The sequence below is a fragment of the Orbicella franksi genome, chromosome 4 (assembly GCF_964199315.1).
Source record: "Orbicella franksi chromosome 4, jaOrbFran1.1, whole genome shotgun sequence".
NCBI lineage: Eukaryota > Metazoa > Cnidaria > Anthozoa > Scleractinia > Merulinidae > Orbicella > Orbicella franksi.
The window spans coordinates 29,342,606-29,367,383 of NC_138148.1; the positions used below are offsets into that span (position 1 = coordinate 29,342,606).

Consider the following 24,778-nt stretch of genomic DNA (forward strand, 5'->3'; position numbering starts at 1 on the left):
GCTACGCAGGCCACTAAACGATGTACAGAGTAATCCACGGCAACTTCACGACGATTAGCGTTAGGACAAAATCTTGAACAGTCATTCAAAACACGCATAACTGTTTCTAGAAGTTCATTCACTGGAGAGCTGCAGTAACAAACATTAAATAGCAGATAGAGCAAGACAAGGCATTTTACCACTGCCGCCATATTGACGATTCCTAGTTAAAGTAATTTTCATTGCCATCATACATGAACAGCCATTCTCTTAAATGGCACATTTCGTGCTGGCATATAAAACGTAATTTACGAGACTCGCATATACGCGCATTTTAGCACGCGTATATATGGGTCCTTGTAGGACGCGTATATTTGGGCATTTATTTCGCATATCCCCGCGCTTGAATTTACGCAAATGTGTGGCCCTTTAAAAATGCGTATATACGCGATCTAAATGGTCGTATATATGAGCTTAAAGCCCATACGTAACGTATGTAAACAAGTATACGCGGCAGAAAAACCCGCGTAAACCCTGTCGTAATTTTGAAACGAATGGCCAACCATATCTATGGACCACCCTAAAATAATGTAAAAATAAATAAAGATTTTACTTATAGGTTGTCTAATAGTTACAGACTCGTGTCGGTGATTTTTCGAGTGTTACACTGTGCAAATATAACAGACTTGAGTTTTTAACACCCCACCCCGCCTCTCCCGCCCAAAACAAAATGCCTAAAAGCTGTTTTCAGCGTTAGGAGATGCCGATGGTAAAAAGAAGGAAAGTTCTTACCTTCCATTCGTGGCTCTATCTGGCTATGGAAGATATATTTTTAGGCCGTTTATTCTTGTTTGTATCTGTTATTCCGCTGAGCAAATTGTGAAGCCTGGAACGAGTTCAAGAACCCACGGGCATGACGGGAGAATGGGCTGAACAAAATGGCAGAGGGGAAAGAGCACAAATTTCGAGGCTTCCCGGAGGCTTTCCCGTGCGCGTCTTTCATATACTTTATGACCACAGCAAAGGAAATGGCAATGTTTAATGATATAAATTGCGCTCAAGCCTGAATCCAGGTCTGTTACATTTGCACAAGGTAACGTTCGAAATTTCGCTCTCACGAGTAATCTATTAGACCACCCGTAACTGAAATCTTTATTCATTATTTTAATTCTATATTGTGGGGGTGGTCCGAAGAGGGGGTGCCAAGGGGTAATCCGTGGACCGGTCCATAGGTAGTCCGCGGACCCGGTCCGTAATGGGGGTCCGCGGACCGGGGTCAGTGTTTTCGGGTCGTCCCCCCCGCCCCTCCATACTGAGTCGATTCAAGCAGGGAAAGTTCTTCTTAGAAATTTGATCGGGAGCCCCTAGAAAAGAAATTATGAGTGGGACGGAAGGAGAAGTAGGACGATGCTACGAAGAAGAAAAGGAGGTGTAAGAGAAGTCGGAAAAAAGGTGAGGTGGAGGACGCAACCGTGTTCCCCGATCTTTCCAAGATGGCGGCCACAGCGAGGAAAGGCTGGTCTTTCCTCATCATATCCGCCATCTTGAAAGACAAGGACAATGAGTTTGGTGGAGGATGATAAGGAATGCCAAGGTTAAGATGAATGTTCTGTTGCATTTATTCTCCTTTAAAACTATTGAGGAATCTTTGAATTGAATATCTCGTTATGATTGTGAGCAGCCATTTCACTCGGAAGCGTATACTATTAAGTCAAAGTCGTAACAACAACAACGAAGCGATCTGTCGACGCTATTAGTTTTATTGACGTAAAAGTGGTACACAAAATCTTTTGAGCGAGAAACAAATGCAGCTGAGCAAATTACTTCAGTCCAACAAGTTCACAGGCGTGATGTACAAGAGGCTCCAACAAATCATCCACACCTTTAAACGAAAAAGGTAAGTCAACACCACCAGCAGATAACTGTGCAAATACGGTCTGAAATAAAGGAAATGAAACTTTTTAGTATTTTTAAAATTGTGGTCTTGTGGTTTAGGTGGTCTTATAATTAAGGTCGTGTTCTATCGGGATGAACCGTTACTGGTTGGTTGTTTGTTTGTTTTTTTCTTGTTTTTTTTTTTTTTTTTTTTTTGCGGTTATCTCGGTGCCCAAGTTTCGTTTCACTAGTTCCGTTTTCACCGTTTCGATGCTTTCGCTCGCGTCGGTCGTCATGTGCGTTTCGGTTGCTTCATTTCGTTTTCTCGAGTCAGATAGTACAAGTCCAGATTGGCTGTGGCTTGTTGGGTCCGAAATATTGCTCTCGCTCTGCTTTTGTTGGCTTTCGTTTTGGTTTGGCCACTATACGGACTCGTCTGCTTTCTGTTCCGTCCACAAAGGTACGAAAATTGTTTAACACCTAGATAGAAACCCAGGAAAGGTCTGAGAATGTTTGTGACTCAACAGCTCACCTGAATATTTAGAACGAGGCGGAAAAATACCAGTACTAGAAAGTATGTCCAGTTTGGGAGAGGAAAGGTGTGTCCGGTCAACTCACAGTATAAAGAAAGCAATGCCTCTTCACTAGGGATCCCTTCTGAGTAATAAGCTAAAAACAAAAAAACAACAACGACAAACAAACCAAAAAAGAATTAAATTAGGCAGACCTTTCCTTCGCAGAAGGGAAAAGAGCTAGAGGTTAGTGGGGAATGGACCCCTCTGCATAGATTATGGTAAGTGCATCCGTCTTTGCCTGTTCCTTTTTCCCTGACGATAATCTGGATCAACTAAAGTTCCCCCAACCCCTACCCCCAACATCTTGATGCACAAGACTGAGATAATACTTCACCGGTAATAATTCACCGGCCTCCTGGTTTGGGGCGAACATCATGAAATTCTTGATAGACAAATTTGTTATCTTAGAGAGCTAATGCGTTATCGACTCAATCTAAGAGAGGATGAGTAATAGGAGGGTTAATTCCCCATGCAGGCCTTATTCTCAAGGTAACGATTCCGACAGTCAAACGCCACTTTAACACGAGAACCAGCTTTTACACGAGAAAAACTTCTTCACGTTTGCCAAGGGGTCAAAAATCTAGGGGTAGGGGAGATGCTATAGGCAGAAAGCTCAGACCCCCTATTCGCCTCCCTCGCCCCCTCGCGCCCTAAAACAACCACAGTCAACAAAAGCGAATAAGCTATCAACAGCTTGGAAAACAACCCGTCTGTCTTTTATCTTAGCTAAGAACCTAGGAAGAACGTTGCTCTCCTGTTTACAAGAAAGGAGGCAAAGTAAAGACATTTGCCTACCGACTTTAAACCCAGGGATAATGTCTAATTCCGCAGGGTAATGGTAACCTAGACAGAAGTGAGCAAGGTCCTCAAATGGATGTCCCCAAGATGCTGCTTCCCAGTCTATCACGGCCAGGACCTGAGACTGAAACAGACGAATTTGTTTTCGTTAATTGCAGTCGGCGAGGTAAAAAAGTGATTATGGCGAATTTATCAGTAACCAGTTAACCCCTGGCACCTGATTACGCTAAAAAAAATAAGAAATAAGACGGATTTTTTTTTCTGGTTTGGAAAGAGGTTACGTTTCTTAATTGTGACTGTCAAAAATACAATTGTGACTCTCAATGCTACAGAGGTTATTATCTACTTACGCTTTCATCTTGATTACATCAATAGATATAGTGGAATCGAAACCCCCGAATTAAGGTTTGACAGTAATAGATAATGCGCCCTCTTCCTCCAACTTTATCAGACATTTTAACCCTAAGTCCGTCGCGATTCTAAATTTTTGAGATGACACCTCTCCCCAAAGTGATAAAGTAAGATTTAACGTATCAAGATAAGATAACATTTAAGGTTCAAGGGCCACGCGAACACCCCTTGGTTTCTCCTCCCATCTCTTTATTTTCTGTACAAGAAAGGGTCCGTCTTTACTTTGGGGGCCTGAAGTTCGAGAGCTCTGATTCGAATGAGTCAAACAAATGCAACTCTCTGTCAAGCAGCTTGCTCTATTATGCAGAGTATTATCTAATCAGGATTACAAGAGTTTAATCAGGAATTAAATTTCCGACTAGGCAGCTGCAAATGGAATTGATTAATTATTTCATTTATCTAGTAAATAAACCTAACTATGGGTGTGTTCCTTTGGGGTGATCTGGATCAGGCTCAGTGATTCAGGATCACTCGGATCATGGTGCATAAAAGAAACAGATGAATCCACTCTGGACATGGATTCATCGGTTCCTTTGATGCACAATGATCCAGACAGATCTTGGATCACTGATCCTGATCCAGATCACCCCAAAGGAACGCACCCTAAAAAAAAAAACTTCTTTACTCTTCACCTGTTCTGGGTGGAACAGCATATTCGAAATCCTGAAATCAGTGTGGTGAATAACTGAAAGTAAAACAAACAAACAAACAAACAAAAAACTAATTTTGCAGATTGTAATTTCAGCAAGTTTCCGGTAAACGTTACCAGTCGAAAAATTCTCGTCTACCAATATTAAATTCAAGTAAACGTTCACCTTGATTAGCGATCTTCTGACAAAAATAGGTAACTATAGCTGGGCTGTCTCTATTATTTCCTACCAGGCTTCTTGTCGTCCTTTGGTATGTTTTCTCTCAGCCATTCTATTAATTGATTAACTTTAGGAATTTGCTTCATTCTCGTTCGTTTGTAACCTTCATACAACACATCCAACTGAAAGATAAAAAGAAGTTTCAGAGTAGCCTATTTGCATAACACTGGAAAGGAAACGAGCTTCTCCTTGACTACCTAGTTGGGCCGAATGCATATCTCGAAGGAAACGGATTCGTCAAATTCTCCTTCAATGTGTCTTCCAAACAAGTGTGGCATAGAGTATGTGAGGATTAAGCTGCGAGGCAGGCGTGAAACCGAGAGGGGAGAAGCATAGCGGGACAATGCAGGATAAACGTCAAACTTGACTCAATGGTCAAGTATGTTTCGTAATGTGAATGGCACAGATACAAGCGATGGACTGTATACGTGGAAAAAACTGACCACGCAGTGAAAATTAACCACTTAAAAACACGTTGCGATTAGTGTTTTGGATTCGAGGCTTCTGTTATATGTATCATTATTGTACCTACCCTTTGTTGAAAGAAATTCTCCTTGTCACCGATGCAATCTAAGTTTAGCTTATTCATGTCGATAGATTGTAGTTGTACCAGCGTTTTCATTGCAGCCTCGAAGATTGCCTTTCTCTCTTCTGGAGGTAAACCGGGTAAATCTGAATCCGGGAACTGACGACCCTGCAAACAGAGTAAAGTGGAAAGCGCATGTAGTAACGAGATGCTCTTTCTGATTATAGAGTCTTCGCTCGAACCGGTCAGAAACTGGGGAGGGATCCCTTAAGGAACTTGACCGCGCATGAAAAGAGAAGTTCGAGAGAGTAAGCCCAATAGACCCTTTGCACGGTCCAACCACATGGTACTGGGACATCCGAAACAACGGAAAGTCAAAGTGGTGCGAGGAGTTTTCTTCTGGATCTCCCAGTGCGCAATCTGCAGCCCAGCGGAGCAGCACAGCTAATTTTGTACTAAGCGACTGGCTTGTGCAAAGCGCCTGGTATATTAATAATTACCACGTACTCCATTCAAGTGAAGCGTACCTCTCAAGATTACATGAATGAATTGACTATTTCAACTTTGAAACTGCCAGTTCTTTCAAGAACGCAATAATGAATTGATTATTTGAACCCGCTTGTCGTTGGAGGAATATAACTAACGGGTCAATATAAAAAAAAAAAAAAAAATGAAAACATTATTGCATTCTTGAAACAACTAGTGGGTTCAATATTCAAATATTCAATTCATTAATTTACTCTTGAGGGGCACGCTTCACTTCGTTTGACCGTAAAAACGAAAAGAAACAGGTATCAGTGCTCAGAGTCCTTGTTTCATTTGGGCCACGAGGTCGGCGAAAGGCCAGGACGAAAATGACAGTAAATTTAAAATCTTTGCATGGCAGGGATGCAACGAGCATCTCGTTGCCTGACACTTTGATGAGCAACTTGTGGAATAACTTGGTCAGCTTTTTTTTTTTCTATTGTGCTCACGACAAAAAAAATGACCATTATTCTGGGGAAAAATTTTACAAAATATCAATTCAAATCTTTGAATTAATAAAACGTAAACCAATGCGCCTTGAGCCAAAAAGGATGGTGCAAGCCCGGGATGAAACAGCTAAGAATTGCTCTAATGAGTCGAGTAGAAACCTTTCTGGGGACCAAAATTTATATGTCAATAAGTCTTTCAACACTATACCTTGATGTACTCCATGATGTAAAAATCTTGGCCCGTGATTGTCTTGTCCTCACAGTAGAGATACGTTCTAGGCACTGGAAAGGAAGTTTCTCCCAGGACAGACATGATTTTGTACTCAACGTCGACCTTTGAATTAACACCGTTGATAAGAAATTAGTTTTTGCAATTAGGAACTCATGCTCCCACTCTTCATTTTCATCCCTTAGGAATTGACAATAAGCAACTTCAAGCATGCGCAGTCGCGCTTTACCAAGAATTTCCAGCCTTCCATACTGACCATAAGCCAAATAATGTGATATAAACCATACTTAGTGCTAACAGTCCATTGTATCATGTGCTAGGTGAAACCGAGAAATGTTTAGAACTGACTACAAAACGAACATCTCAAGAATGAATGTGACGACTTACGCTAGGCACGATACCACCCGCTGATCGAGAAAATAAACCGGACTCAAGAGAGCGGCGGGAATCGAGCCCAGACTTGCTCAAGAGTCTTCGACATCTCAAACTTGTCTCTCATAACTTTGAAAATTCAATTCTAGTGACCGGCAAAAACCTGAATTGTGGCTAGATCAAATAGATGGCTGATAACCATTTCAAGGACGTTAAAATGGACAATAAAGTGATATAAAACAGCCAGACGATATAAAAGAACCCACTCAATCGTTTAAGAAAAATACGCTGTACCTTGTGATAACCAATGTAGACCTGCACTGGAGACTTGTGCCGTAACACGAGCTCTTTGCCATTTTTTCGAAGTAAAAAGGTCGGATTTGAGGTCCCAGCCCTTTGTAATTCAAGAATGAAAATATAAGTAAGTATCTCCTAAAGTTATTACGTGATAGGAATATGGGACGTCATTTGGAGGCATCAAGTAACGCTCCACCCTCCCCCCTTAACCCCCTCCCCTCCAGTCCCAGCATCATAATGGACGGAGCGTTGTGTAGCACTATGTAGGTGACTCGAAAAGATAATTTTATCGTAATAGTTCAAGTAACCCACCCGGCCTGCAGAGTCGCCTCGATCTTTTCCATTCTCTCCCCAGAAATGCTTGTTCCTCTTAGCCAAGAGGGACCTTGGCATGAGGATAACGTGGCTCCGGAGACATTATTTGATTGGACTGCGATTTTCCTAAATTCCCCGCTCGTTTCTTTCCCGAAAATATTTTTTGTTGATCTCTGACTAAAACCGCACTTCCTATAGACCTTCAAGAAGTTTGCAACTAGCTTACGGAGGAAGTTTTCGGTGAAGTCCTCCGTAACGAAACATATGAATACCACCTCCGGCCAGAATTTTAACTCTGCTTAAAAATTCCTTTGTTAGAATCCGTTAAGGGCTGCAGATGCTGTGAACAGTTTTGAAGCAAAAATAGACCAATTTCGATATATTAAAATTCAGCCCAACACAATAGACCTCAGCACGAGGCTTTGGGGAATAAACCCCACAAACTCTGTAGTTATTCCCCAGAGCCTCGCACTGAGGTCGATTGTTTTAGGCCGAATTTTAATATATCAAAATTAGTCTATTGGAAATGTAGCTTACCGCAACTTATCGTACTCTGATAGAACACGCTGTTTAACCAATCCGAGCACGCGTTATTTAACATGCTGCCATGCGTCTGATGAGTATTGGTAAAAATCTACCAGCGTTTTACCACGAATGCCGTTCTCTGCCGCATTGGTTACGCTACTCACTATAAGATGGCCGCTTGTTTGCGTATTCGAAGTGTCTGTGAAGAGAATTTGGATAAAGTTTCGAATGACTCGTAGATTATACTAGATTAATCTCTCTCAATTTCTACACGTGATAGCTGACTCGGGCCGCGCCTTCGTACATCGTTTTAAAACAGCTTTGTTTTTGTTGTAGTTTGACGCCTTGAAACTTAACCTGCAATTTTCTCAAAAATGCCCTCACATTGTTATATTTAAGTTTTACCGTCGCTTAGGCAACTATGTCAAGTCGTAGATCGCGACATCGTATACGAAAAATTACCCTTGATGATAAGGTAAACGGGTCTCCTGTAAAAGGGGGCATGAGATCATACTGTTACCATGTTAACTCAAATCTTGGTAAAACGTATGTCATTTGTAACTTCATGACACCAAAACCGTTCGATTTTCTGTTGGACTGATAGTCTCTTAAAGTTAAACAGTATCGTGACTCCCTTCGAACCACCTTAATTCGTCTTTTACCATGACACTCAGTACTTCGTAGAACTTTACGAAATGTTTGTACTTTCTCTAACTAAAAAAGGTTAAAAGACAAAATTAAAAAACAAACTCCCGACAATTTTGAACCCAAAATAACTAATAATTTGCGTGTAAAAACGTATCGCAAGACAGCACGACACATGCGACATGCTAATATAGTTCGGGCGTGCACGATAGGATTTTGAACGGTTGCGAGCCCCCTTGCGAGCAGAGGTTTCCTCTCGTCTCTCACCAAGCAGAGTTGAAAGAGAAGAGAATATCTCTGTCTCGCAGGGTATTGCTCTCTACGTAAACAATATCACAGAATGTCAGTAAATATGCCAAGGTCCTGTTGGGGAAATCTTGTCTCAGTGCTAATTAGAAACTCTGTAGGTTCGCATTTTCAAAAGATCCAGTATGAGTTTCGACCTCTGAAAATTATCATTTGCCAATAAGTTCTCAACTGCTAAGAATTATTGCACAACTAGATAGAAATCACGAACGGCTGTCACTACTTCAAAGAATATAAACCTTCTAGTTTCTAAATCAGCGAATCAGATTCTCGTTCATGCTACGCGTGACCAGTGGAATGTTTTAGAACGTACCGCCAAAAAACCAGGTAAATCGTGAATATTCTTCATTGAATTCCTTGCCCTTTCCCTACCAAGGACGTATATGTACGTCTTAAGGTTTTGTCACGCAACGACCGGGGACGTGTATATAAGTCCTCAATCCTCAAACAAAGGACACAACCGAGGGACCGGTTACTCAATTATCTCCGGTATTTGAAAAAAAAAAATCATTATGGCCGCTGGTTGGAGAGGGTGTTTGGCTCTGGCAGGGAATACTTAGTAATGCAACGAGTTTCATGTCAAAAATTACCTATTCAATACTGTTGCAAGAACTATTAACATCACATATGATGCAGCATACATTGTTATGTCATGTCATATTCATCACGAAACGATCAATGTCGCCGTCACGATCGGGTATTTTAAACGAAATTTAAAAGTTCGCCGACTACATGTGCTGTCAGGTACTAAAGTCACCCCACTTCTATCGTCAAAATGCATTTTGGAAAAACCGTCCTCAAACTCTTCAAACTATATGTTTTTCAAAAAATAATTTCACCTCATCAGTACTACACATCACACTCAGTGAAAAGTACCATCCCAAAGGTTTACAACCCCTTTTTTGCCATCCTACGGCCCTCTTAATAATAATAATAATAATAATAATAACAATAATAATAATAATAATACGTTTAATTAAAATATAATGTCAACTCTTTGATTTTTTTCATCTTTTTTATTTTTTATTATTTCAAGTGCATCTTCTTTACTGATTTGATTATAACATACTTTTGATCTTATTTTTTGACCCTTAATTTGCACATTGTAATAATAGTATTTTCGTTCTTCGTCATCTTTAATCTCTATTTTCTCTTCCAATAGTCTGATTCTTTGTCATAATTCTTTTTCAGTGTCGATTTGATATTGTATCTCACGTTCTTTCTTACTTTCTTTCTTTTTATTTTGATTACATCTTTTATTAATCAATTTATTACCGTATTTATCAGCGTATTCTTCAATATATGTTTTCTCAACAGATTCCAATGCTTTTTTGTCTCTCGAAGGAGCATCAATTATTAATTTAATCACGGGATTGTGTTTCTTATTTTTATAAACTGGGCTTTTTTCATCTTTCTTATGCTGTACTAATCGTTTTTCAATCTCATCGCATGTGCATCCAACATATATTTTACCATCGTCAAACACTACTTCATAAATCTTACCATTCTTGTATAAACTGTTGAATTTACTATTTATTAATTCTATAATGGGTTGTTTACGATTTTTGTATTCTTTATTAAGATCTTTGAAAGTTAAATGAATGAAATCAAATTTACTTGTTCTACTCAAAGCAGTGTATAACATACTTTTGTCCATCTTATTTATGTCATGAATATTGTAATTTTCATTAATACTATCACCTTGATACTTGTAAACAGTCAGACAAAACGATGGTATAAAATTTTCGTTCAAATTCATCTTTTATAAACCAATTGTTTTTGACACAAAATTCACCATCTACAATATGCTCAACGCCAAATTCCATTGTATTGAATATTTCTCTGTCTTTGATGTTTTGTGTCGCCATAACAGGCATTCCTGTACAAACATGATATTTTTCATGTTTCCCATTATACAAGAAATTGACTTCTTCATATTGTTTTTGTTCGCGCCAAAGCACGAGCATGTGACACGTTGCGTTACACGTGATCGACTGACCTTTGTATCGTTTTTAGTGGTTTTGTCGCTTTAGATTGTTGTCGTTCGTTGAAAATAAATCGTCTGAAAAGGTTTACCGTTTTGTCGTCTTGAAACTATGTGAAATCGTCCTGAACGGTTTTCCTTTCACAAATTTATCACAACAATCAGTATTTACTTTGATCCTTGTTTTACTGAGATAACAAATGCTTTTACTGTATTTTTTTGTTAACGGGATCAAAATATGTTGAAACTTTACCATTTCTTAATAAATTTTCAAGCATTAACAGCCTCCAATATATTTTAATGTTTGTTTTTTACCAGTAATTTGCGTAATTGTAATGAATTTGACTGCCTGATTCAACAGGATTAGTTTGATTACAATCACCGAATAGATATACAATATTGTGAGAGAGAGTAAATGCTTTATAAATTTTGGTTATCCACTTATTTGGTACCATAGAATATTCTCCAATAAATATCGTTTTATCTTTCAAACTTGTTCTATCTCTTCCTTTCCATTCACAAAAATACGAATCAAAAGTGAAACAGCATTGGCATCAGACATAGTCATTTCATTTTTCTCTGTCAATCTATTTTTTACATTTTCAACAGCCTTATTTGTAAAACTTAAAACAATTGGATTTTCTGATTTTAAAACCATATTTTTCAGCAATTCCGTTTTTCCAGATCCAGCTTTACCATTGTAAATGCAACCATTACCTTTCAAAATCTCATAATCTTCAATACATAGATTCTCAGGATAATATTTTTCAAAGTAGCATAATCTGGAATCTGTTTTGTAAGCTTTTCCAATGTTTTTAGTTTCGAATTTCACATCTTTTTTATTGTCGAATTTCAGTTTTGGATTTTTGATATATATTCCGTCAGTGTTGTAGCCATATAACACGGCCTTTTTGGAACCGAACATACAATCCCAAATCAATTGTAAACAATTCGTAACAGCCTGTGAAATCACAAATCTGTTGATACTCGTGTTATCGCTAAATAATCTTTCACATTTTTGCTCACGAATCAAAAATATGCCATTGTACTTGTCAACTGCAACCTTTTTCCCCTCTGCAAGACCAGATGTCCAACAACCCATAGCAGTGTCATATTCTGTACATGTAAACCCATGATTCGTTTTGTTATATCTTCTTCCAAGATCACCGATGAAACTATTCGCCATTTTTGTTAGCCTCACTCTCTGAAAATGTGTCAAAAATATATCTTATGAACTTTGAAAATCTTTCTGGTTTCAATGCTTTCCTTGTTGTGATTTTGTGTTTTATGTTTGATTCTGCCATGTATCAAGTATTAACCAAAGAAGAGACTAATACATTACTGTAAAATCCTGCTTCTATCTTAATATTACAACCAAAACATGACAACACCGTTTCATCAAGGTAAAATTCACCTGTTTGATTCAAATCGGATTTACAATTATAATTTTAACAGTGTCATGAATCGTGTAAACAGGAATTGGTTGATTATTATGTAACAATATACTTGGATAACACTTGCAAATGTCGATATTAAGGGTATCATCAGGTATATCATTTTCTGTGCACCACTGCATTGCTCTCGGATAAATATCATCCAGCATTTGCATCGCCTGGACATTATAATTACTTTCAGGAAGATAACCGCATATCTGTTTGAATAACGAATTAGCCAATCTTATATAACTCCGATTACTCCAAGTAAAGTCGTCAATTTTATATATCTCAAACAGTTTCTTGCAAATGGATTTTCTTGCATCATATTCATAGTTCAAGCAATACAAATTCTTGTCATGATCAATGAAACCATCAAGAACGCCATTATTGCTCCAATGAAGATACTCCACGTAATAATTTTTGGCGATTGTGTATGTATCTATGGCCTCTGTTATTTTCATGTCTTCGGGTAGTATCAAAACATGATTTTTCCCTCTTGAACAACGCTATGTCGTCTCTATTTTTCAATTTCACAACTTTGTCATGACGTATGGACCATTTGAGGTCAATTATATGCTTGAACAAATCTTTCCAACCACCTTGATTTGCTTTGGACGCTGTTACTTTGAGTTTTTCATCAGTAATCGGATGACAGCGATGATCTTTTACAATAAACCCTGATACAATATAAAGATGATCTTTTGTGTATCTCAAGAACTTCTTGTATCGCATATCAAAAGCATGGATTGAAACTTGGTATGGATGACAAGTTTTTGCCCAGTATACAAGCTCTTCGGCACTAACACGTCTGTCATCACCTTCCACAAATCTAATTATTTCATTTTTCAGTTTCTCAAATGTGTAGTTTTTGAATCCACGTTTACCTTGAGACCAGACATAATCGTACACACATAAATTACCACCATGTTTTTTTTGTCGGCTTTTGCTTGCTCAAAAAATATGATTCAAGTTTCAATTTTCCCATTTTTTCTTTCTTTGTTTTTCTGGGTTTAAAAGGAATGAATGTACCTCCAATTTCACTTATATACTCACCAGACAATGTTGTATGAAATTTTTTTTGTTCAAATTGTGTACATCAAATATTTATGCACGTCGTCAACGCTCAATTTTTCAGGTATATTAACTACAAAAGGACCGAATTTTTTTCCTTGAAATAACCACGACGTGTTTGTCTTTTTACCTTTATATTTGAAACACCATACTCATCATTAAATTTTCTGTATTTTATACGCTGTTCATCATAATCATCATCAATTTCATCATTATGATAATTATTGGTATTTATTTTAAAATCAACAGTGACGGAAACACGTTTTCTCTTTCCTTTCAATTTTGCCATTCTGTTTTTAAACATAAACAGAAAAGATGTGTTTTTGGAACCATAATCAGAAACTAGTTTTTTTTCTGACTCTCTCATTTCTTTCAATGTTATATCTTTCTTGAGAATTATATTAATGTGGCTCAAATTGAAAAATTTATTGTATTCATCCTTGTTCATTATCACATTTTCATATTTCTGATCCAATTTTACGCCCTCAACCACTTGCTTCATTGATTCAGAGATAATTTTCTTAACGTGTGCTCTAAGTTTATCAGATTTTGTAATTGGACGTTTTGGTACTGGTTTTGTAACTTTATCATTTCATTTTTGTATTGAGCCTGTAACTCCATTATTTTTGTTTGCAACTCGTTTTGAAGAACTGTTTACTGATTTCTGTAATCGCTCAACAGTTTCCTTATTTGATTTTGCTTTAATAGATTTCGAAACATTGCCTATGAGTAATTGTATCAATTCCTCTTTATTAAGTTTCTGTAGATCCTGGACATTCATATTATTATGATTCATAATTTTTTCACTCATTCTATATATACTATTACATTAGATTAAATTTTCTCTTTTATATATATTTGTTGGTTTTTTTTTCATCAAAGAGCGTAAAACTTCAAAAAATCCAATCAGATGGATCGTTTAAACTGACAAAAAATGATATTTCTTATTCCGTTGCATTTTTTCTGGTGTTTTTGTGTGTTCAAATGATTTTTTTCCTCACATTTTGTAATTCTTTTCATTATTGCATACATCACAATACCAATAAGTGTTTGTAGCATACTTTGCTTTTGTACGCCTTACTGCTTTTATTCTTTCTTCTTCAGTTAAATATATCTTGGGTCTACCAGCTCCCTCTTTATTTTTTCTCTTATCCATATTTATACATTATATTATAACTATATATGTCTGGATTTATGAAAACCGTGTTAAAGACTTTGCACCAAAATAGCGGGCATGTTTTTGGAAAATCGGTCAGAAGGTGTACATAAATATGGCCATGTCGTACTGAGAGTGCTATCTACCTCGTGTACTCTTAATAGAGTCCATACCATGCCTATACAAGCCTTTGAAGTCGCTGCAAATGAGTCGAACGAGCCAAACAAAGCTAAATTAGAGCTTAAATTGATCACTTGATTCGCGGCAGGCTTAACCTCTGCGATTTCACCTAAATGACATCACTATGTCTTTACTGTGGGTTAAATTAGCCAATCATGGTAACAAGAGCATGGTAAGCAGTGGAATCCGTTATTTACCTCTACATTTCAGCGAAAAAGTAGCCCTTACGTGACATTTAATTTCAATATCTGTCTGGATTCGCAAAAGCATAGCCACAGAATTTGACTTGTCACTGATAATCTTGATACAATTCTGTCCAAGAGCTAGCTTTCCACAAGGCTTATCGTAGCTCAAATAACAGCAAATAACCCTCCTGTATGCCTTTTGAGGCCAGGAAGACTAAATTCGCCATCTTTTCGTTGAATCGTGAATTGTACAATTTAATTAAGATTGCTTTTAACATGAAATTGGAGTCTAAATCAACACGAACGTACAGATATCAAAACCGCGGCGGAGATCTAATTTATCGCTCTCTAAAGGCCTGCATCGTCCTAAATGGACTGAACAAGAGTTTCCTACATCGAGAATCGATTGAACTTCAAACAAACTAGGCCATAATTAGCAGTAGGCGAACACTCAACATGTTGTCGTTACGTCAATTATCGCCCGGAAGTCACGCAAATAAACTTCTTCCGCGCTAGCGAATCACAGACAGTTCTGATAGTTAGCAAAGCCGAGAACGCCTAAAATTGATAAGACAAGGAAATTCTACTCACGATCAGCGCTTGAACTCATGTTCTTCCCTCTGCTCGTGGCCATGGTTTGCTCGCAAATAGCAATGTCCCGGATGTACATGAATTTTGTCGAGGGCGGAACGGCCATATCCAGATTTCAACATATTTTCTCTAAGTCTTTAGCTACATCAAAGTTCAGAGCAAATAACGCCAACAGCGGCTAGAAATGTCTAGTCCATTGCACGTGTAAGCCCTAAATTGATGTGGCTAAAGATTTCTGCTGTCTAAAACAAGCACAACATTACCGCCACAGGGCAAACGGCCTACTGTTACGGGACTAAATGTGACCCGTTCAGTTCACACGTCTAAGGCCCGCCTCACGTACGATAATGGACGACGCTTGCTAGCAAATCGTTAGACTTGGGCCTTCATTGGACTTAATGATACTGCTCGGGCAGACTTCCTTTAGACAGCAAATACAGAACGCTGATCGGTTTGCTTCTTCTCAGAGTCACAACGCGAACTGAAATTCAGACGAATGTAGTCTGGGCTATACTTAACACCGATTGAAAAGGGAAGGGGGGGGCGGGGTTAGCGATGAACAATGAAAAAAAATAGATAAGTAAATGAAACATGCAGCAAGAACTCCTCTACATTTTATGCTAGGTAAGAATTACAAGCGGCTGCCGTAAGGAAAGCAAAAAGATGAATAAATAATAATAATAAATAAATAAAAACCGCTTGTTTTCATTAACACCGTGTTCATAAATCCAGACATATATATATTTATATAAAAATCAATAATAGCCAGAAACAATAATATTTTTGGCTAAATAATAGCAAAAAACAGATGTAGTATTTTTTACCAAAACTGAGTAATGTTTTAATATACATTACTAAATTAACGTTTATATATATTTCAAATCTTGCAAAGGTACCCAACTGTTAAATTCATCATTATACCCCTTCCACTTTACCAAAGCTTGCTTTTTCTTATGATCTTTCCTGATGATTTTTTCAATTCTGAATATATCCTGTTTGGCTTTTAACAGCTCAGGTTCATAAACACTGCCTTGTATCTCTTCATTACTGAGATCTTTTAATTTGTAAGTGATTGGATTCGTATATTGGATCTTATCAATTGTAAATACTTCTTCAGTCCAATTTGGGGTATATCCTTTGTCAAACACCTTTGTCTTGTACTTACTTATTCTGACTTTATCACCTACTTTGAACTTTGGTTTTGATGATGGTTTTGTATTACCATTTAGATTAAAATATACAATTCCTTCATTCTTCTTTTGACTGCCTTCAGTGGATGTCATTTTTATTGAACTGTGTTTAGTGCTATTATACTGTTTTAATATTTTGGGTAGTATGTCCAAATACTGTGTATTACCTTGAACAGTAAACTGCTTCCACATCTTAGTTTTTATTGTTTTATTCCATCTTTTACAAACAGATGATTTTTTTTTTTTCATTCTCAGTGGAATACAATGTTATTTTATTCTTATCCAATAAGTCTTTCAAATGTTTGTTATAATATTCTTTACTTTTATCAGTCCATACGTACTCAGGTTTTATGCCTTCTTTGAAAACGGTTTTAGGAGGCGCCCTCTGTAAATTTTAACTATGGCCAATTGAACCAGGAAAAATCTAATTCCTCAAACTTTCTCAGATGAATGGTCTAGATAAGTGATTCACAAAAATATAACTTTCAGTTCAATTCCATTCGTATTTTAGCGCTGGGGCCACCATCTTGGTTTTGCCCTCTGAGAGGCTTTCAGCGGCCATATTAGGGCACATTTTTAACAATTTGTCATACAAAGAAAACGATATAAATCCGGGTAAAAACCCTTTATTCCAGACAAGCAAATGTTTCTTGTTACATTGCGAGGCTGTTTTGGCAATTTGATCATCACCTGACTTTTTCACAGAATTTTAAATTTCTTCCCTTTCGGACCACTCATGAAGCGCCATGAAAAAGGCGAAGTTTAAAGGAAAATATCGCCAAAAGTACATCACTTGAGATCCCAAAACTATCCTCCACTTAAAGAGCAATGTCTCGCCTGTAAAAACGTGCAATAAAATTTTGGGGCAGTTAAAACTGTGAAATGTTAGTAGAAGAAGTTTAAGCTGTGCTTTTGTCAACAAAGACCGCCGTCCTAATTAGCATAATAACGTGAAAATAACGATGCACAGAGAATAATGATATATTCCACTTACCTCGCGACATGTCGACAACTGGATGTTCCACGATGCCTCATGTTATATTTCCAGTATGTTTCAGTTACATTTTCAGTGATTAGTGTACGAAATCACTCTCAGACATCGCCACGGTTAAGCAGATTTCAACTCTCCGAAGCCCGCTTCATAACATCTATCAATATGATTTGTCTTTCGTCTCATAAGCCGCCGTGTGCAAGAAGTTTAACAATTTGTTGAGATCCTAACTGACCCAGAAGTCTGTTAGCAGCCTTTAAAATCCTCCTCTTAATCGAGGATTCTCATCAAGAACTCGTATAAGCTCAGTTCTGTTTTGATCTGTTGTGCCCCAGCCATTATTCCTCAGATTGCGTTACATTTGACAAATGCACATTACAACGGGTAGCGGTAGGGTGGGTAGGAAGTGAAAATGTAACCGCCATTAAAGCCATGTTACGCATTTCTGTGACTAAACTAGTAACTGGCTTTCCCAGAATGATTTGAACATGAGCATCTGCTTGTAGGCGTTTTCTAGCTTATTTTTGCAGGGTAGGTGGGGGTCGTGTATTAAAAAAAAAAAAAAAGAAAAAAAAAAAAACGATAGACAGTATTAGGTCAAAAGATTATGATCTGTGTATCTTGATCAGCTTTATCAGTTCATCAATGAGGCCCTATTAGGGGTTTTCAGGATACTGAATATTTGGGTAAAAAATTAATAGGATGCAAGACATTTAGGGGAAAAATTAATGGGGTAGAGCATGTTATGGGACTAAGTCCGTGGCCTACACTGCTTCAAAAGCTTGGAATTCACTTCCGAATACACTACGTTGTATGAAGACACTTAAAGATTTTAAGATTGCGGTTAGATCTATTGTAAATTTACATACATAAACCAGTCTTAGCTATTATATGTTTACATCTTGTAATTATTTAATTTCAATTTTCTTTCGTTTAAAGTTATTTTTCTCGGTAAATTAGCATAGTCTTGCTAAAGGACTATTCAGCCTCATCAACCCGAGTTGAAATAAAGTTATCTATCTATCTCTCTATAAAGCGGGACAGTTGTGTCTTTCGCTGCCGGAAGTGCCATCAAATTTTGCAAAAGACAACAGACTGACGAATAGTGCGCAAGAAGTAATGGTAAGCGACGTTTTATTGAAACTCCTTACATTTTCTTAGCCGTTTCACTTTTGCTTCAGAAAAGAAAATGCTCAGAAAATTACTGAAGGGCAGTTAATGACGGTGCCTTCTTTTTTGTGGGCACACGGTCTGTGCATTACGTAAGGCATGGTTTAAACGCCGGCGCGCGCTTGGGTTGGAACTAGTGACGTAATTAACTACCCTACCAAGCGTGCGATTTAAAAATAAATCCTATTGTGGCCGAAACAAATTTCGCACTAAAATTACGAACCTGTACTAAAACCGGGGTTACCAGAAAAGCAGCATATCGCTAAGCACTAACTGTGAACGGCTTCCAGCTGAAAAACTAGCTTTTATCGTATCCGTAGAAAAAATCATTCTGAAATTCAGCTGTAGATGGCATAATGCGCGCGCAAAATAACTGCGAGAGACGTCAATCTTTAACTTACTTGGGAAGTAAAAGGAAAAAATGTAACGGACACTGACAAAGTTTTCGAAAGAATGAAACAACTCATTTAACTTTTGAAAAAGGGGTGATTACAGCTACATTTTATGGTATGGATTGGAACTGGCAAGCCTATTCAACAATGCATTAGTTTTTGGCTGTGAGGAAAAGTTATGTAGACTGTATTTTGGCTAAGCCAGAGGGGTGCTGTCCAGGGACGCTCAAAGCGCTGTTGCGACGATTCTGTTATTAAATACATATCAAAAGTGGTTTTTATGTTACCACTTACCACGTAGTTTAAAGACGTTTTTTAATATGTTTAGTTTTCTGCATCTAAAGGCGAACCTTAGGAGAATCTGTGAAGAAATATCTTTACCTTTTTTCCAGAAAAATGCTACCGTCAGCAGTAGCTAATTATCGCGGAAAAATTAATGACTACCCCCAGTTTTCTTTGTGGATTCTAATAACCCTGGCTAAGATCTACTTTTTCCACGTTTTCTTAATCTGGCGGACAACACGTTTGTATTTTATAGGCACCATTCTTTATGAGCCTGAGGCACCCCACAGCCGCTAATGTCGTTCAGTTCTGTGATGGAGCACAGCTGCATGTCTGCACAAGAGTAGTTTTCAACCCTATGCAGGCGCTTTAAAATACCCGCATCTATCAAGCGAAGCACTAATGTTGACGCTTAGCTTTTTAAAGACATTATAGATGCATTTAAGGCACACAAGTTAAATGAGTCATAAGCAATTGGATGAGTTAACTGACGCTTGTCAAAAATATCTGCAGCTTGATTCTCAGCGGTTGTTGTGTCTTCTTGGAGGACCTTCTCCTGTCTTTTTCTGAGCTTTGAAGCCATTCTCGAGAGGAAGGATTAAACGTGGCAAGGAGTCAGCAACTCATCACAGGTGAACCGCCTGATTCTGGCCTCATCTTTTGAGCGCCTCATCTTTTGTGCTAAAGTAATTGCTTCGACTTTTATGGCCGTCTCCTGACCAGAGAAAAACGTTTCTTCAAGGTAGTTTTTTTTGTTTTTGTTTTTCATTGAAACGAGTGGCCTTTTTCGTCACTTTCAGGGCCCAGCCTTTAGGTTTAATTTCTTCAGCAGGGACTGGCCATGGAAGAGTAGAATTTGCTAGGACAGGGTGAACACCAAGATTGTCGCTATGTCACATTTTGGCCTTGTCAAATAGGGTTTCCCTCTCAGGAACAAGTCAACATGAACCGTACTGTAAATTGTTCTTCAGTAATTTTCTGAGCATTTCCTTATCTGACGCAAAAGTGGAACCGCTTAAAAAAGGAGTTTCAATAAAACGCCGCTTATCACTACTTCTTGCGCACTACTTGTCAGTCTGTTGCCTTTCGCAGCATTCGATGGCATTTCGGGCAGCGAAAGACACAAGTATAATGCTGAACAACAACAAAAAAAAAAAACAAGTAAGAGGCTTTTTATTGGAGTTCTATCCGTATTCTATTTGTAATAAATGAAAATTCTCGTCAAAAACTAATGGCTGTCAATGAAATTAGGATAGTTGTTTACAAATATAGTGTGGAACGTTGTGCCTCGATCTCTTTGCAGACACAAAGGTTGCCATGTAAGAAATTCGTGTTAAACGGTACAGAATTCGGGACACATTTAATTCTCTGTTTATTTCTACAGCCCCGTCTTTATCTATCTATTCAGTGTAACAAGTGTGGGCTTCGAAATTACTAACAAGGAGCTGCGTTACCTAACCTCAAAACCCCTAAAATCTGATACAAAACTTTCATATTCCACCGTGATATAAGTACTAAGAGTCCAGAATAAATGCTTATAGCAGTTGACATACTTTTATTTTATCCTAAATAGCAGACCATTGTTGAGGGCCCATAGTGGGAAGGGGGGGAGGGGGGTGGGGTGTCGGTGTATCCCTTATCCTATTAATTTTTGTCCTAAATATCTTGTATCCTGTTAAATCCAGCTCAACGATTTCCTACTCAATTAATGTCCTGTTTTATCTGATCTAAACCTGCTCTACCCCATTAATATTTCCCCTAAATTTCTTGCATCCTATTATTTTTTACCCAAATATCCAGTATCCTGAAAACTCCTAATAGGGCCTCACTGATGAACTGATAAAGCTGATCAAGATACACAGATCATAATCTTTTGACCTAATACTGTCTATCGTTTTCTTTTTTTCTTTTTTTTTTTAATACACGACCTCCCCCCCCCCTCCTCACCCCCACCCTCGACCACCTACCCTGCAAAAATAAGCTAGAAAATGCCTACAAGCAGATGCTCATGTTCAAATCATTCTGGGAAAGCCAGTTACTAGTTTAGTCACAGAAATGCGTAACATGGCTTTAATGGCGGTTACATTTTCACTTCCTACCCACCCTACCGCTACCCGTTGTAATGTGCATTTGTCAAATGTAACGCAATCTGTGGAATAATGGCTGGGGCACAACAGATCAAAACAGAACTGAGCTTAAACGAGTTCTTGATGAGAATCCTCGATTAAGAGGAGGATTTTAAAGGCTGCTAACAGACTTCTGGGTCAGTTAGGATCTCAGCAAATTCTTTAAGTGGAGGGTAGTTTTGGGATCTCAAGTGATGTACTTTTGTCGATATTTTCCTTTAAACTTCGCCTTTTTTATGGGGCTTCGTGAGTAGTCCGAAAGGGAAGAAATTTAAAATTCTGTGAAAAAATCAGGTGATGATCAAATTGCCAAAACAGCCTCGCAATGTAACAAGAAACATTTGCTTGTCTGGAATAAAGGGTTTTTACCCGGATTTATATCGTTTTCTTTGCATGGCAAATTGTTAAAAATGTGCCCTAATATGGCCGCTGAAAGCCTCTCAGAGGGCAAAACCAAGATGGTGGCCCCAGCGCTAAAATACGAATGGAATTGAACTGAAAGTTATATTTTTGTGAATCACTTATCTAGACCATTCATCTGAGAAAGTTTGAGGAATTAGATTTTTCCTGGTCCAATTGGCCATAGTTGAAATTTACAGAGGGCGCCTCTTAAATGCTTGAGTTACAGTTTCACCTTTTTTTATCCTTCAATGGAACAATCCAACCATATTTACTGAACACGTCTAAAACCATGAGAAGATATCTGTAGCCTTTATTCCATTTACTGAATTGTTACATTTCAACTAAATCAGAACACCATATTTCATCAATATGATTGACTATTACACGCCGTCGAGTAAAGTTACGTTTTACAGGTTTATTTAATTCATCTGCTTATTTTTTCGCCAGTGACTCGACGGCTTTTTCCGTTTTTTGGAACACCAAGACCTAGTTTTCGTTTTTTGTCAATCAAGAATCGTGCTGTTGATCCCCACTTTGGCATTTCACCATAAGGTATTTCGTCTAATGATGCAACCATTTGTCGATCACAATCTCTTTTGTTTTTACCCATGTCGTAACAAATATCATCAGGATAAGCAGCTATTTCATCTAATTTGTTATATGGTTGTACTTGCCATTTTATTACCTCACCAGTATTTTTATCATATTCTAATTGCTCATCAAGTGGATTATATGGACCCATATATTTATACTTTCCAGGAGTAAAGCCGGCTTTAGGTTTTGGTAGTTTGCCAATTGCTTTGTGGATGTCTTTTGCCGTAATCTTTATTATAGCGGTTTTCTCTTTTTTATGCCAAGCGTTGACCAATTGTTTAATAGTATTACCAGAAAATACATCCTTGTATATTTCATAAAAATGTGGAATCACACGACGTTCAATGATGTAATTTTTTGTTCTGTTTTGACAGCACCACCTTTGTACATGTCAGCATCAAGATCCATTCAGTCAGTTTTGTATTTATAATTAGGTCCAACTTTAGTCGATAATTGGTTGATTGTTTCAAATCCGACTTTTTGAATAACAGGAGTCGCTTTCTTTATTGCATAATCAATCGCTTTCTTTTGCAATTTTCGGATCTCTCATGAATTCGGAAGCATAATATCTTCCAGCTTCTGTACCTTTTTTAGCCAAATAAGGAATTCCCTTATTGATAAATAATTCAGCTCCAGTGTCCGCTATCGAACTTAAAATGCCATTTCCTCTTGTTCTTTTTTTCAGCTCTCTCCTTCAGTTTTGCAAGTTCGTAACTCAAATCCATAGGTTGAAATATATTGCCCCCCGCTTGTGAGGGTTCAATCAGTTTTTTGACTTCACAAATTTGGTTTTAGTTATTCAACATTCAGCACATTTGCATTTCATCATTGTTCTTCCATCTTTGGCTGTGACATATTTTTCACTACCTGGAACGCATTCTGTTACCTTTTTCTGTTTTACGCAATAAGATTTCATATATCAATATAGATTAGATATTTCTTAATTATTATCGAAATCATAATCAGGATTAAACGACGTCAATAAGATGCAGCCATTTTTCTCATAAACACTTTTAAGGTAACAACATTTGCAAATTACGTTACATTTTTCCACTCCAGAATTATTTGTTTTACAATTAAATTTATTCTCTGATAAATTTGTTGCCCATTTATTTTCTCGTTTACAATAAGACTTCATAGTATAAAGTTAGATATTCTTGAAATATCTCTCAATAAACCGTTCATTCTTCATTGTATCGTGTATGTCAAACACTTTTAACAGATCCAAATATGATTTCCCTTTGTCCATCTCATTCAAAAAGTACAAACAGAAATAACCACAAGTGGTTGTCAAAAGATTTTGTATTTGGTCATTTTGATGTAAAAGAGTCAGATTTTTGAATCTACGGCCGGAGGGCCGTAGATTCTATGTCATCGAGCGTGTTCGTTAACCAAAATCGTATAACAAAAGAATATTCGTACTTAATCAAACTTCGGATGTGCGAAGATCGCTTCCCGATTAATGCCCGAATGACCGACTGTGCGTTTGAGAGGAACAAAATATGTGAAGATTGGTCACGATTGATTTGTCGGTAGACTTGCGGTTAGTCAAACCTGTCAATGTTCGTAAGAGGGAGCTGCTTGTCAAAGCAGAGGAAAAATGCGAATTTACTAGCAGAAGCACAGCGTTTACGGTGCATTATCAATGACTACGATCTCTCACCGCTGACCGTACGTATGGCATTGCAGACTCGTTTTCGCACGCTCTTCAAAGTGACGCGAATTGGTGAGTAGACAAAGTTTTCTATTTTTGTCTGACATAACCGGGTACAAGCTAGGAAAAATATAACAACCGGGCGGAGTATGGGGTTTGGACGCCTGGATGTTGTTTATACAAGGTAGACGTGTTGATAAACCGCTGTACATGTTTACCTTGCTTGCTTGCGGTTAGCACGGTTTGTTGGTTTTGAAACGTGATGTTATTTCGTTTTTTGTCGCAGGAACTTACTTTACCGTAGATGTTATCAAGTAATTGTCACTTTCAAACAAGGCCGTACTTACTTACTTAATCTACTGTGGTTGACCAGCCCTCAGCTGCTATGTCCGTTAGGGAAATAGTCATAACCGCTAGGTTTTGCGTACGTGTTCTCCGGTTAGATATATCCACGAGGTTTTCCTCGGTTAGGTCAGTTCAAGTGCAGATTTCACTGCGTCAACTTCTACTCGGCATTGGGCCATAGTTTCTCTATACACTGTTACTCTTCTATTCTATCAACTCAAGTTCAGTGCGTGTGCAAACCAACGTGAGTAATCTATTCCTTGTTTTTTATGGTTAGTTCTTAGGTTTTCTATTCTTATTCGTTTCGGTTACGTTTCCTTTTATCACCTATCA

At 37.8% G+C, this 24,778-nt stretch overlaps 1 protein-coding gene across 1 annotated transcript in view; it reads right to left on the reverse strand.

The window, feature by feature from the left end:
- Positions 1-1,799: 1,799 nt before the first annotated feature.
- Positions 1,800-24,778, reverse strand: part of LOC145485179 (acyl-CoA dehydrogenase family member 11-like) — a 33,317-nt gene continuing 10,338 nt past the window's right edge. Inside the window, exons 2-9 of the mRNA XM_081463879.1 lie at positions 6,903-7,002; positions 6,216-6,341; positions 5,040-5,201; positions 4,518-4,629; positions 4,271-4,323; positions 3,225-3,351; positions 2,387-2,523; positions 1,800-1,916 (exon numbers count right to left, since the gene is read on the reverse strand). Of these exons, the coding sequence (XP_081320005.1) occupies positions 1,800-1,916; positions 2,387-2,523; positions 3,225-3,351; positions 4,271-4,323; positions 4,518-4,629; positions 5,040-5,201; positions 6,216-6,341; positions 6,903-7,002 (934 nt within the window). The remainder of the gene's footprint in view (positions 1,917-2,386; positions 2,524-3,224; positions 3,352-4,270; positions 4,324-4,517; positions 4,630-5,039; positions 5,202-6,215; positions 6,342-6,902; positions 7,003-24,778) is intronic.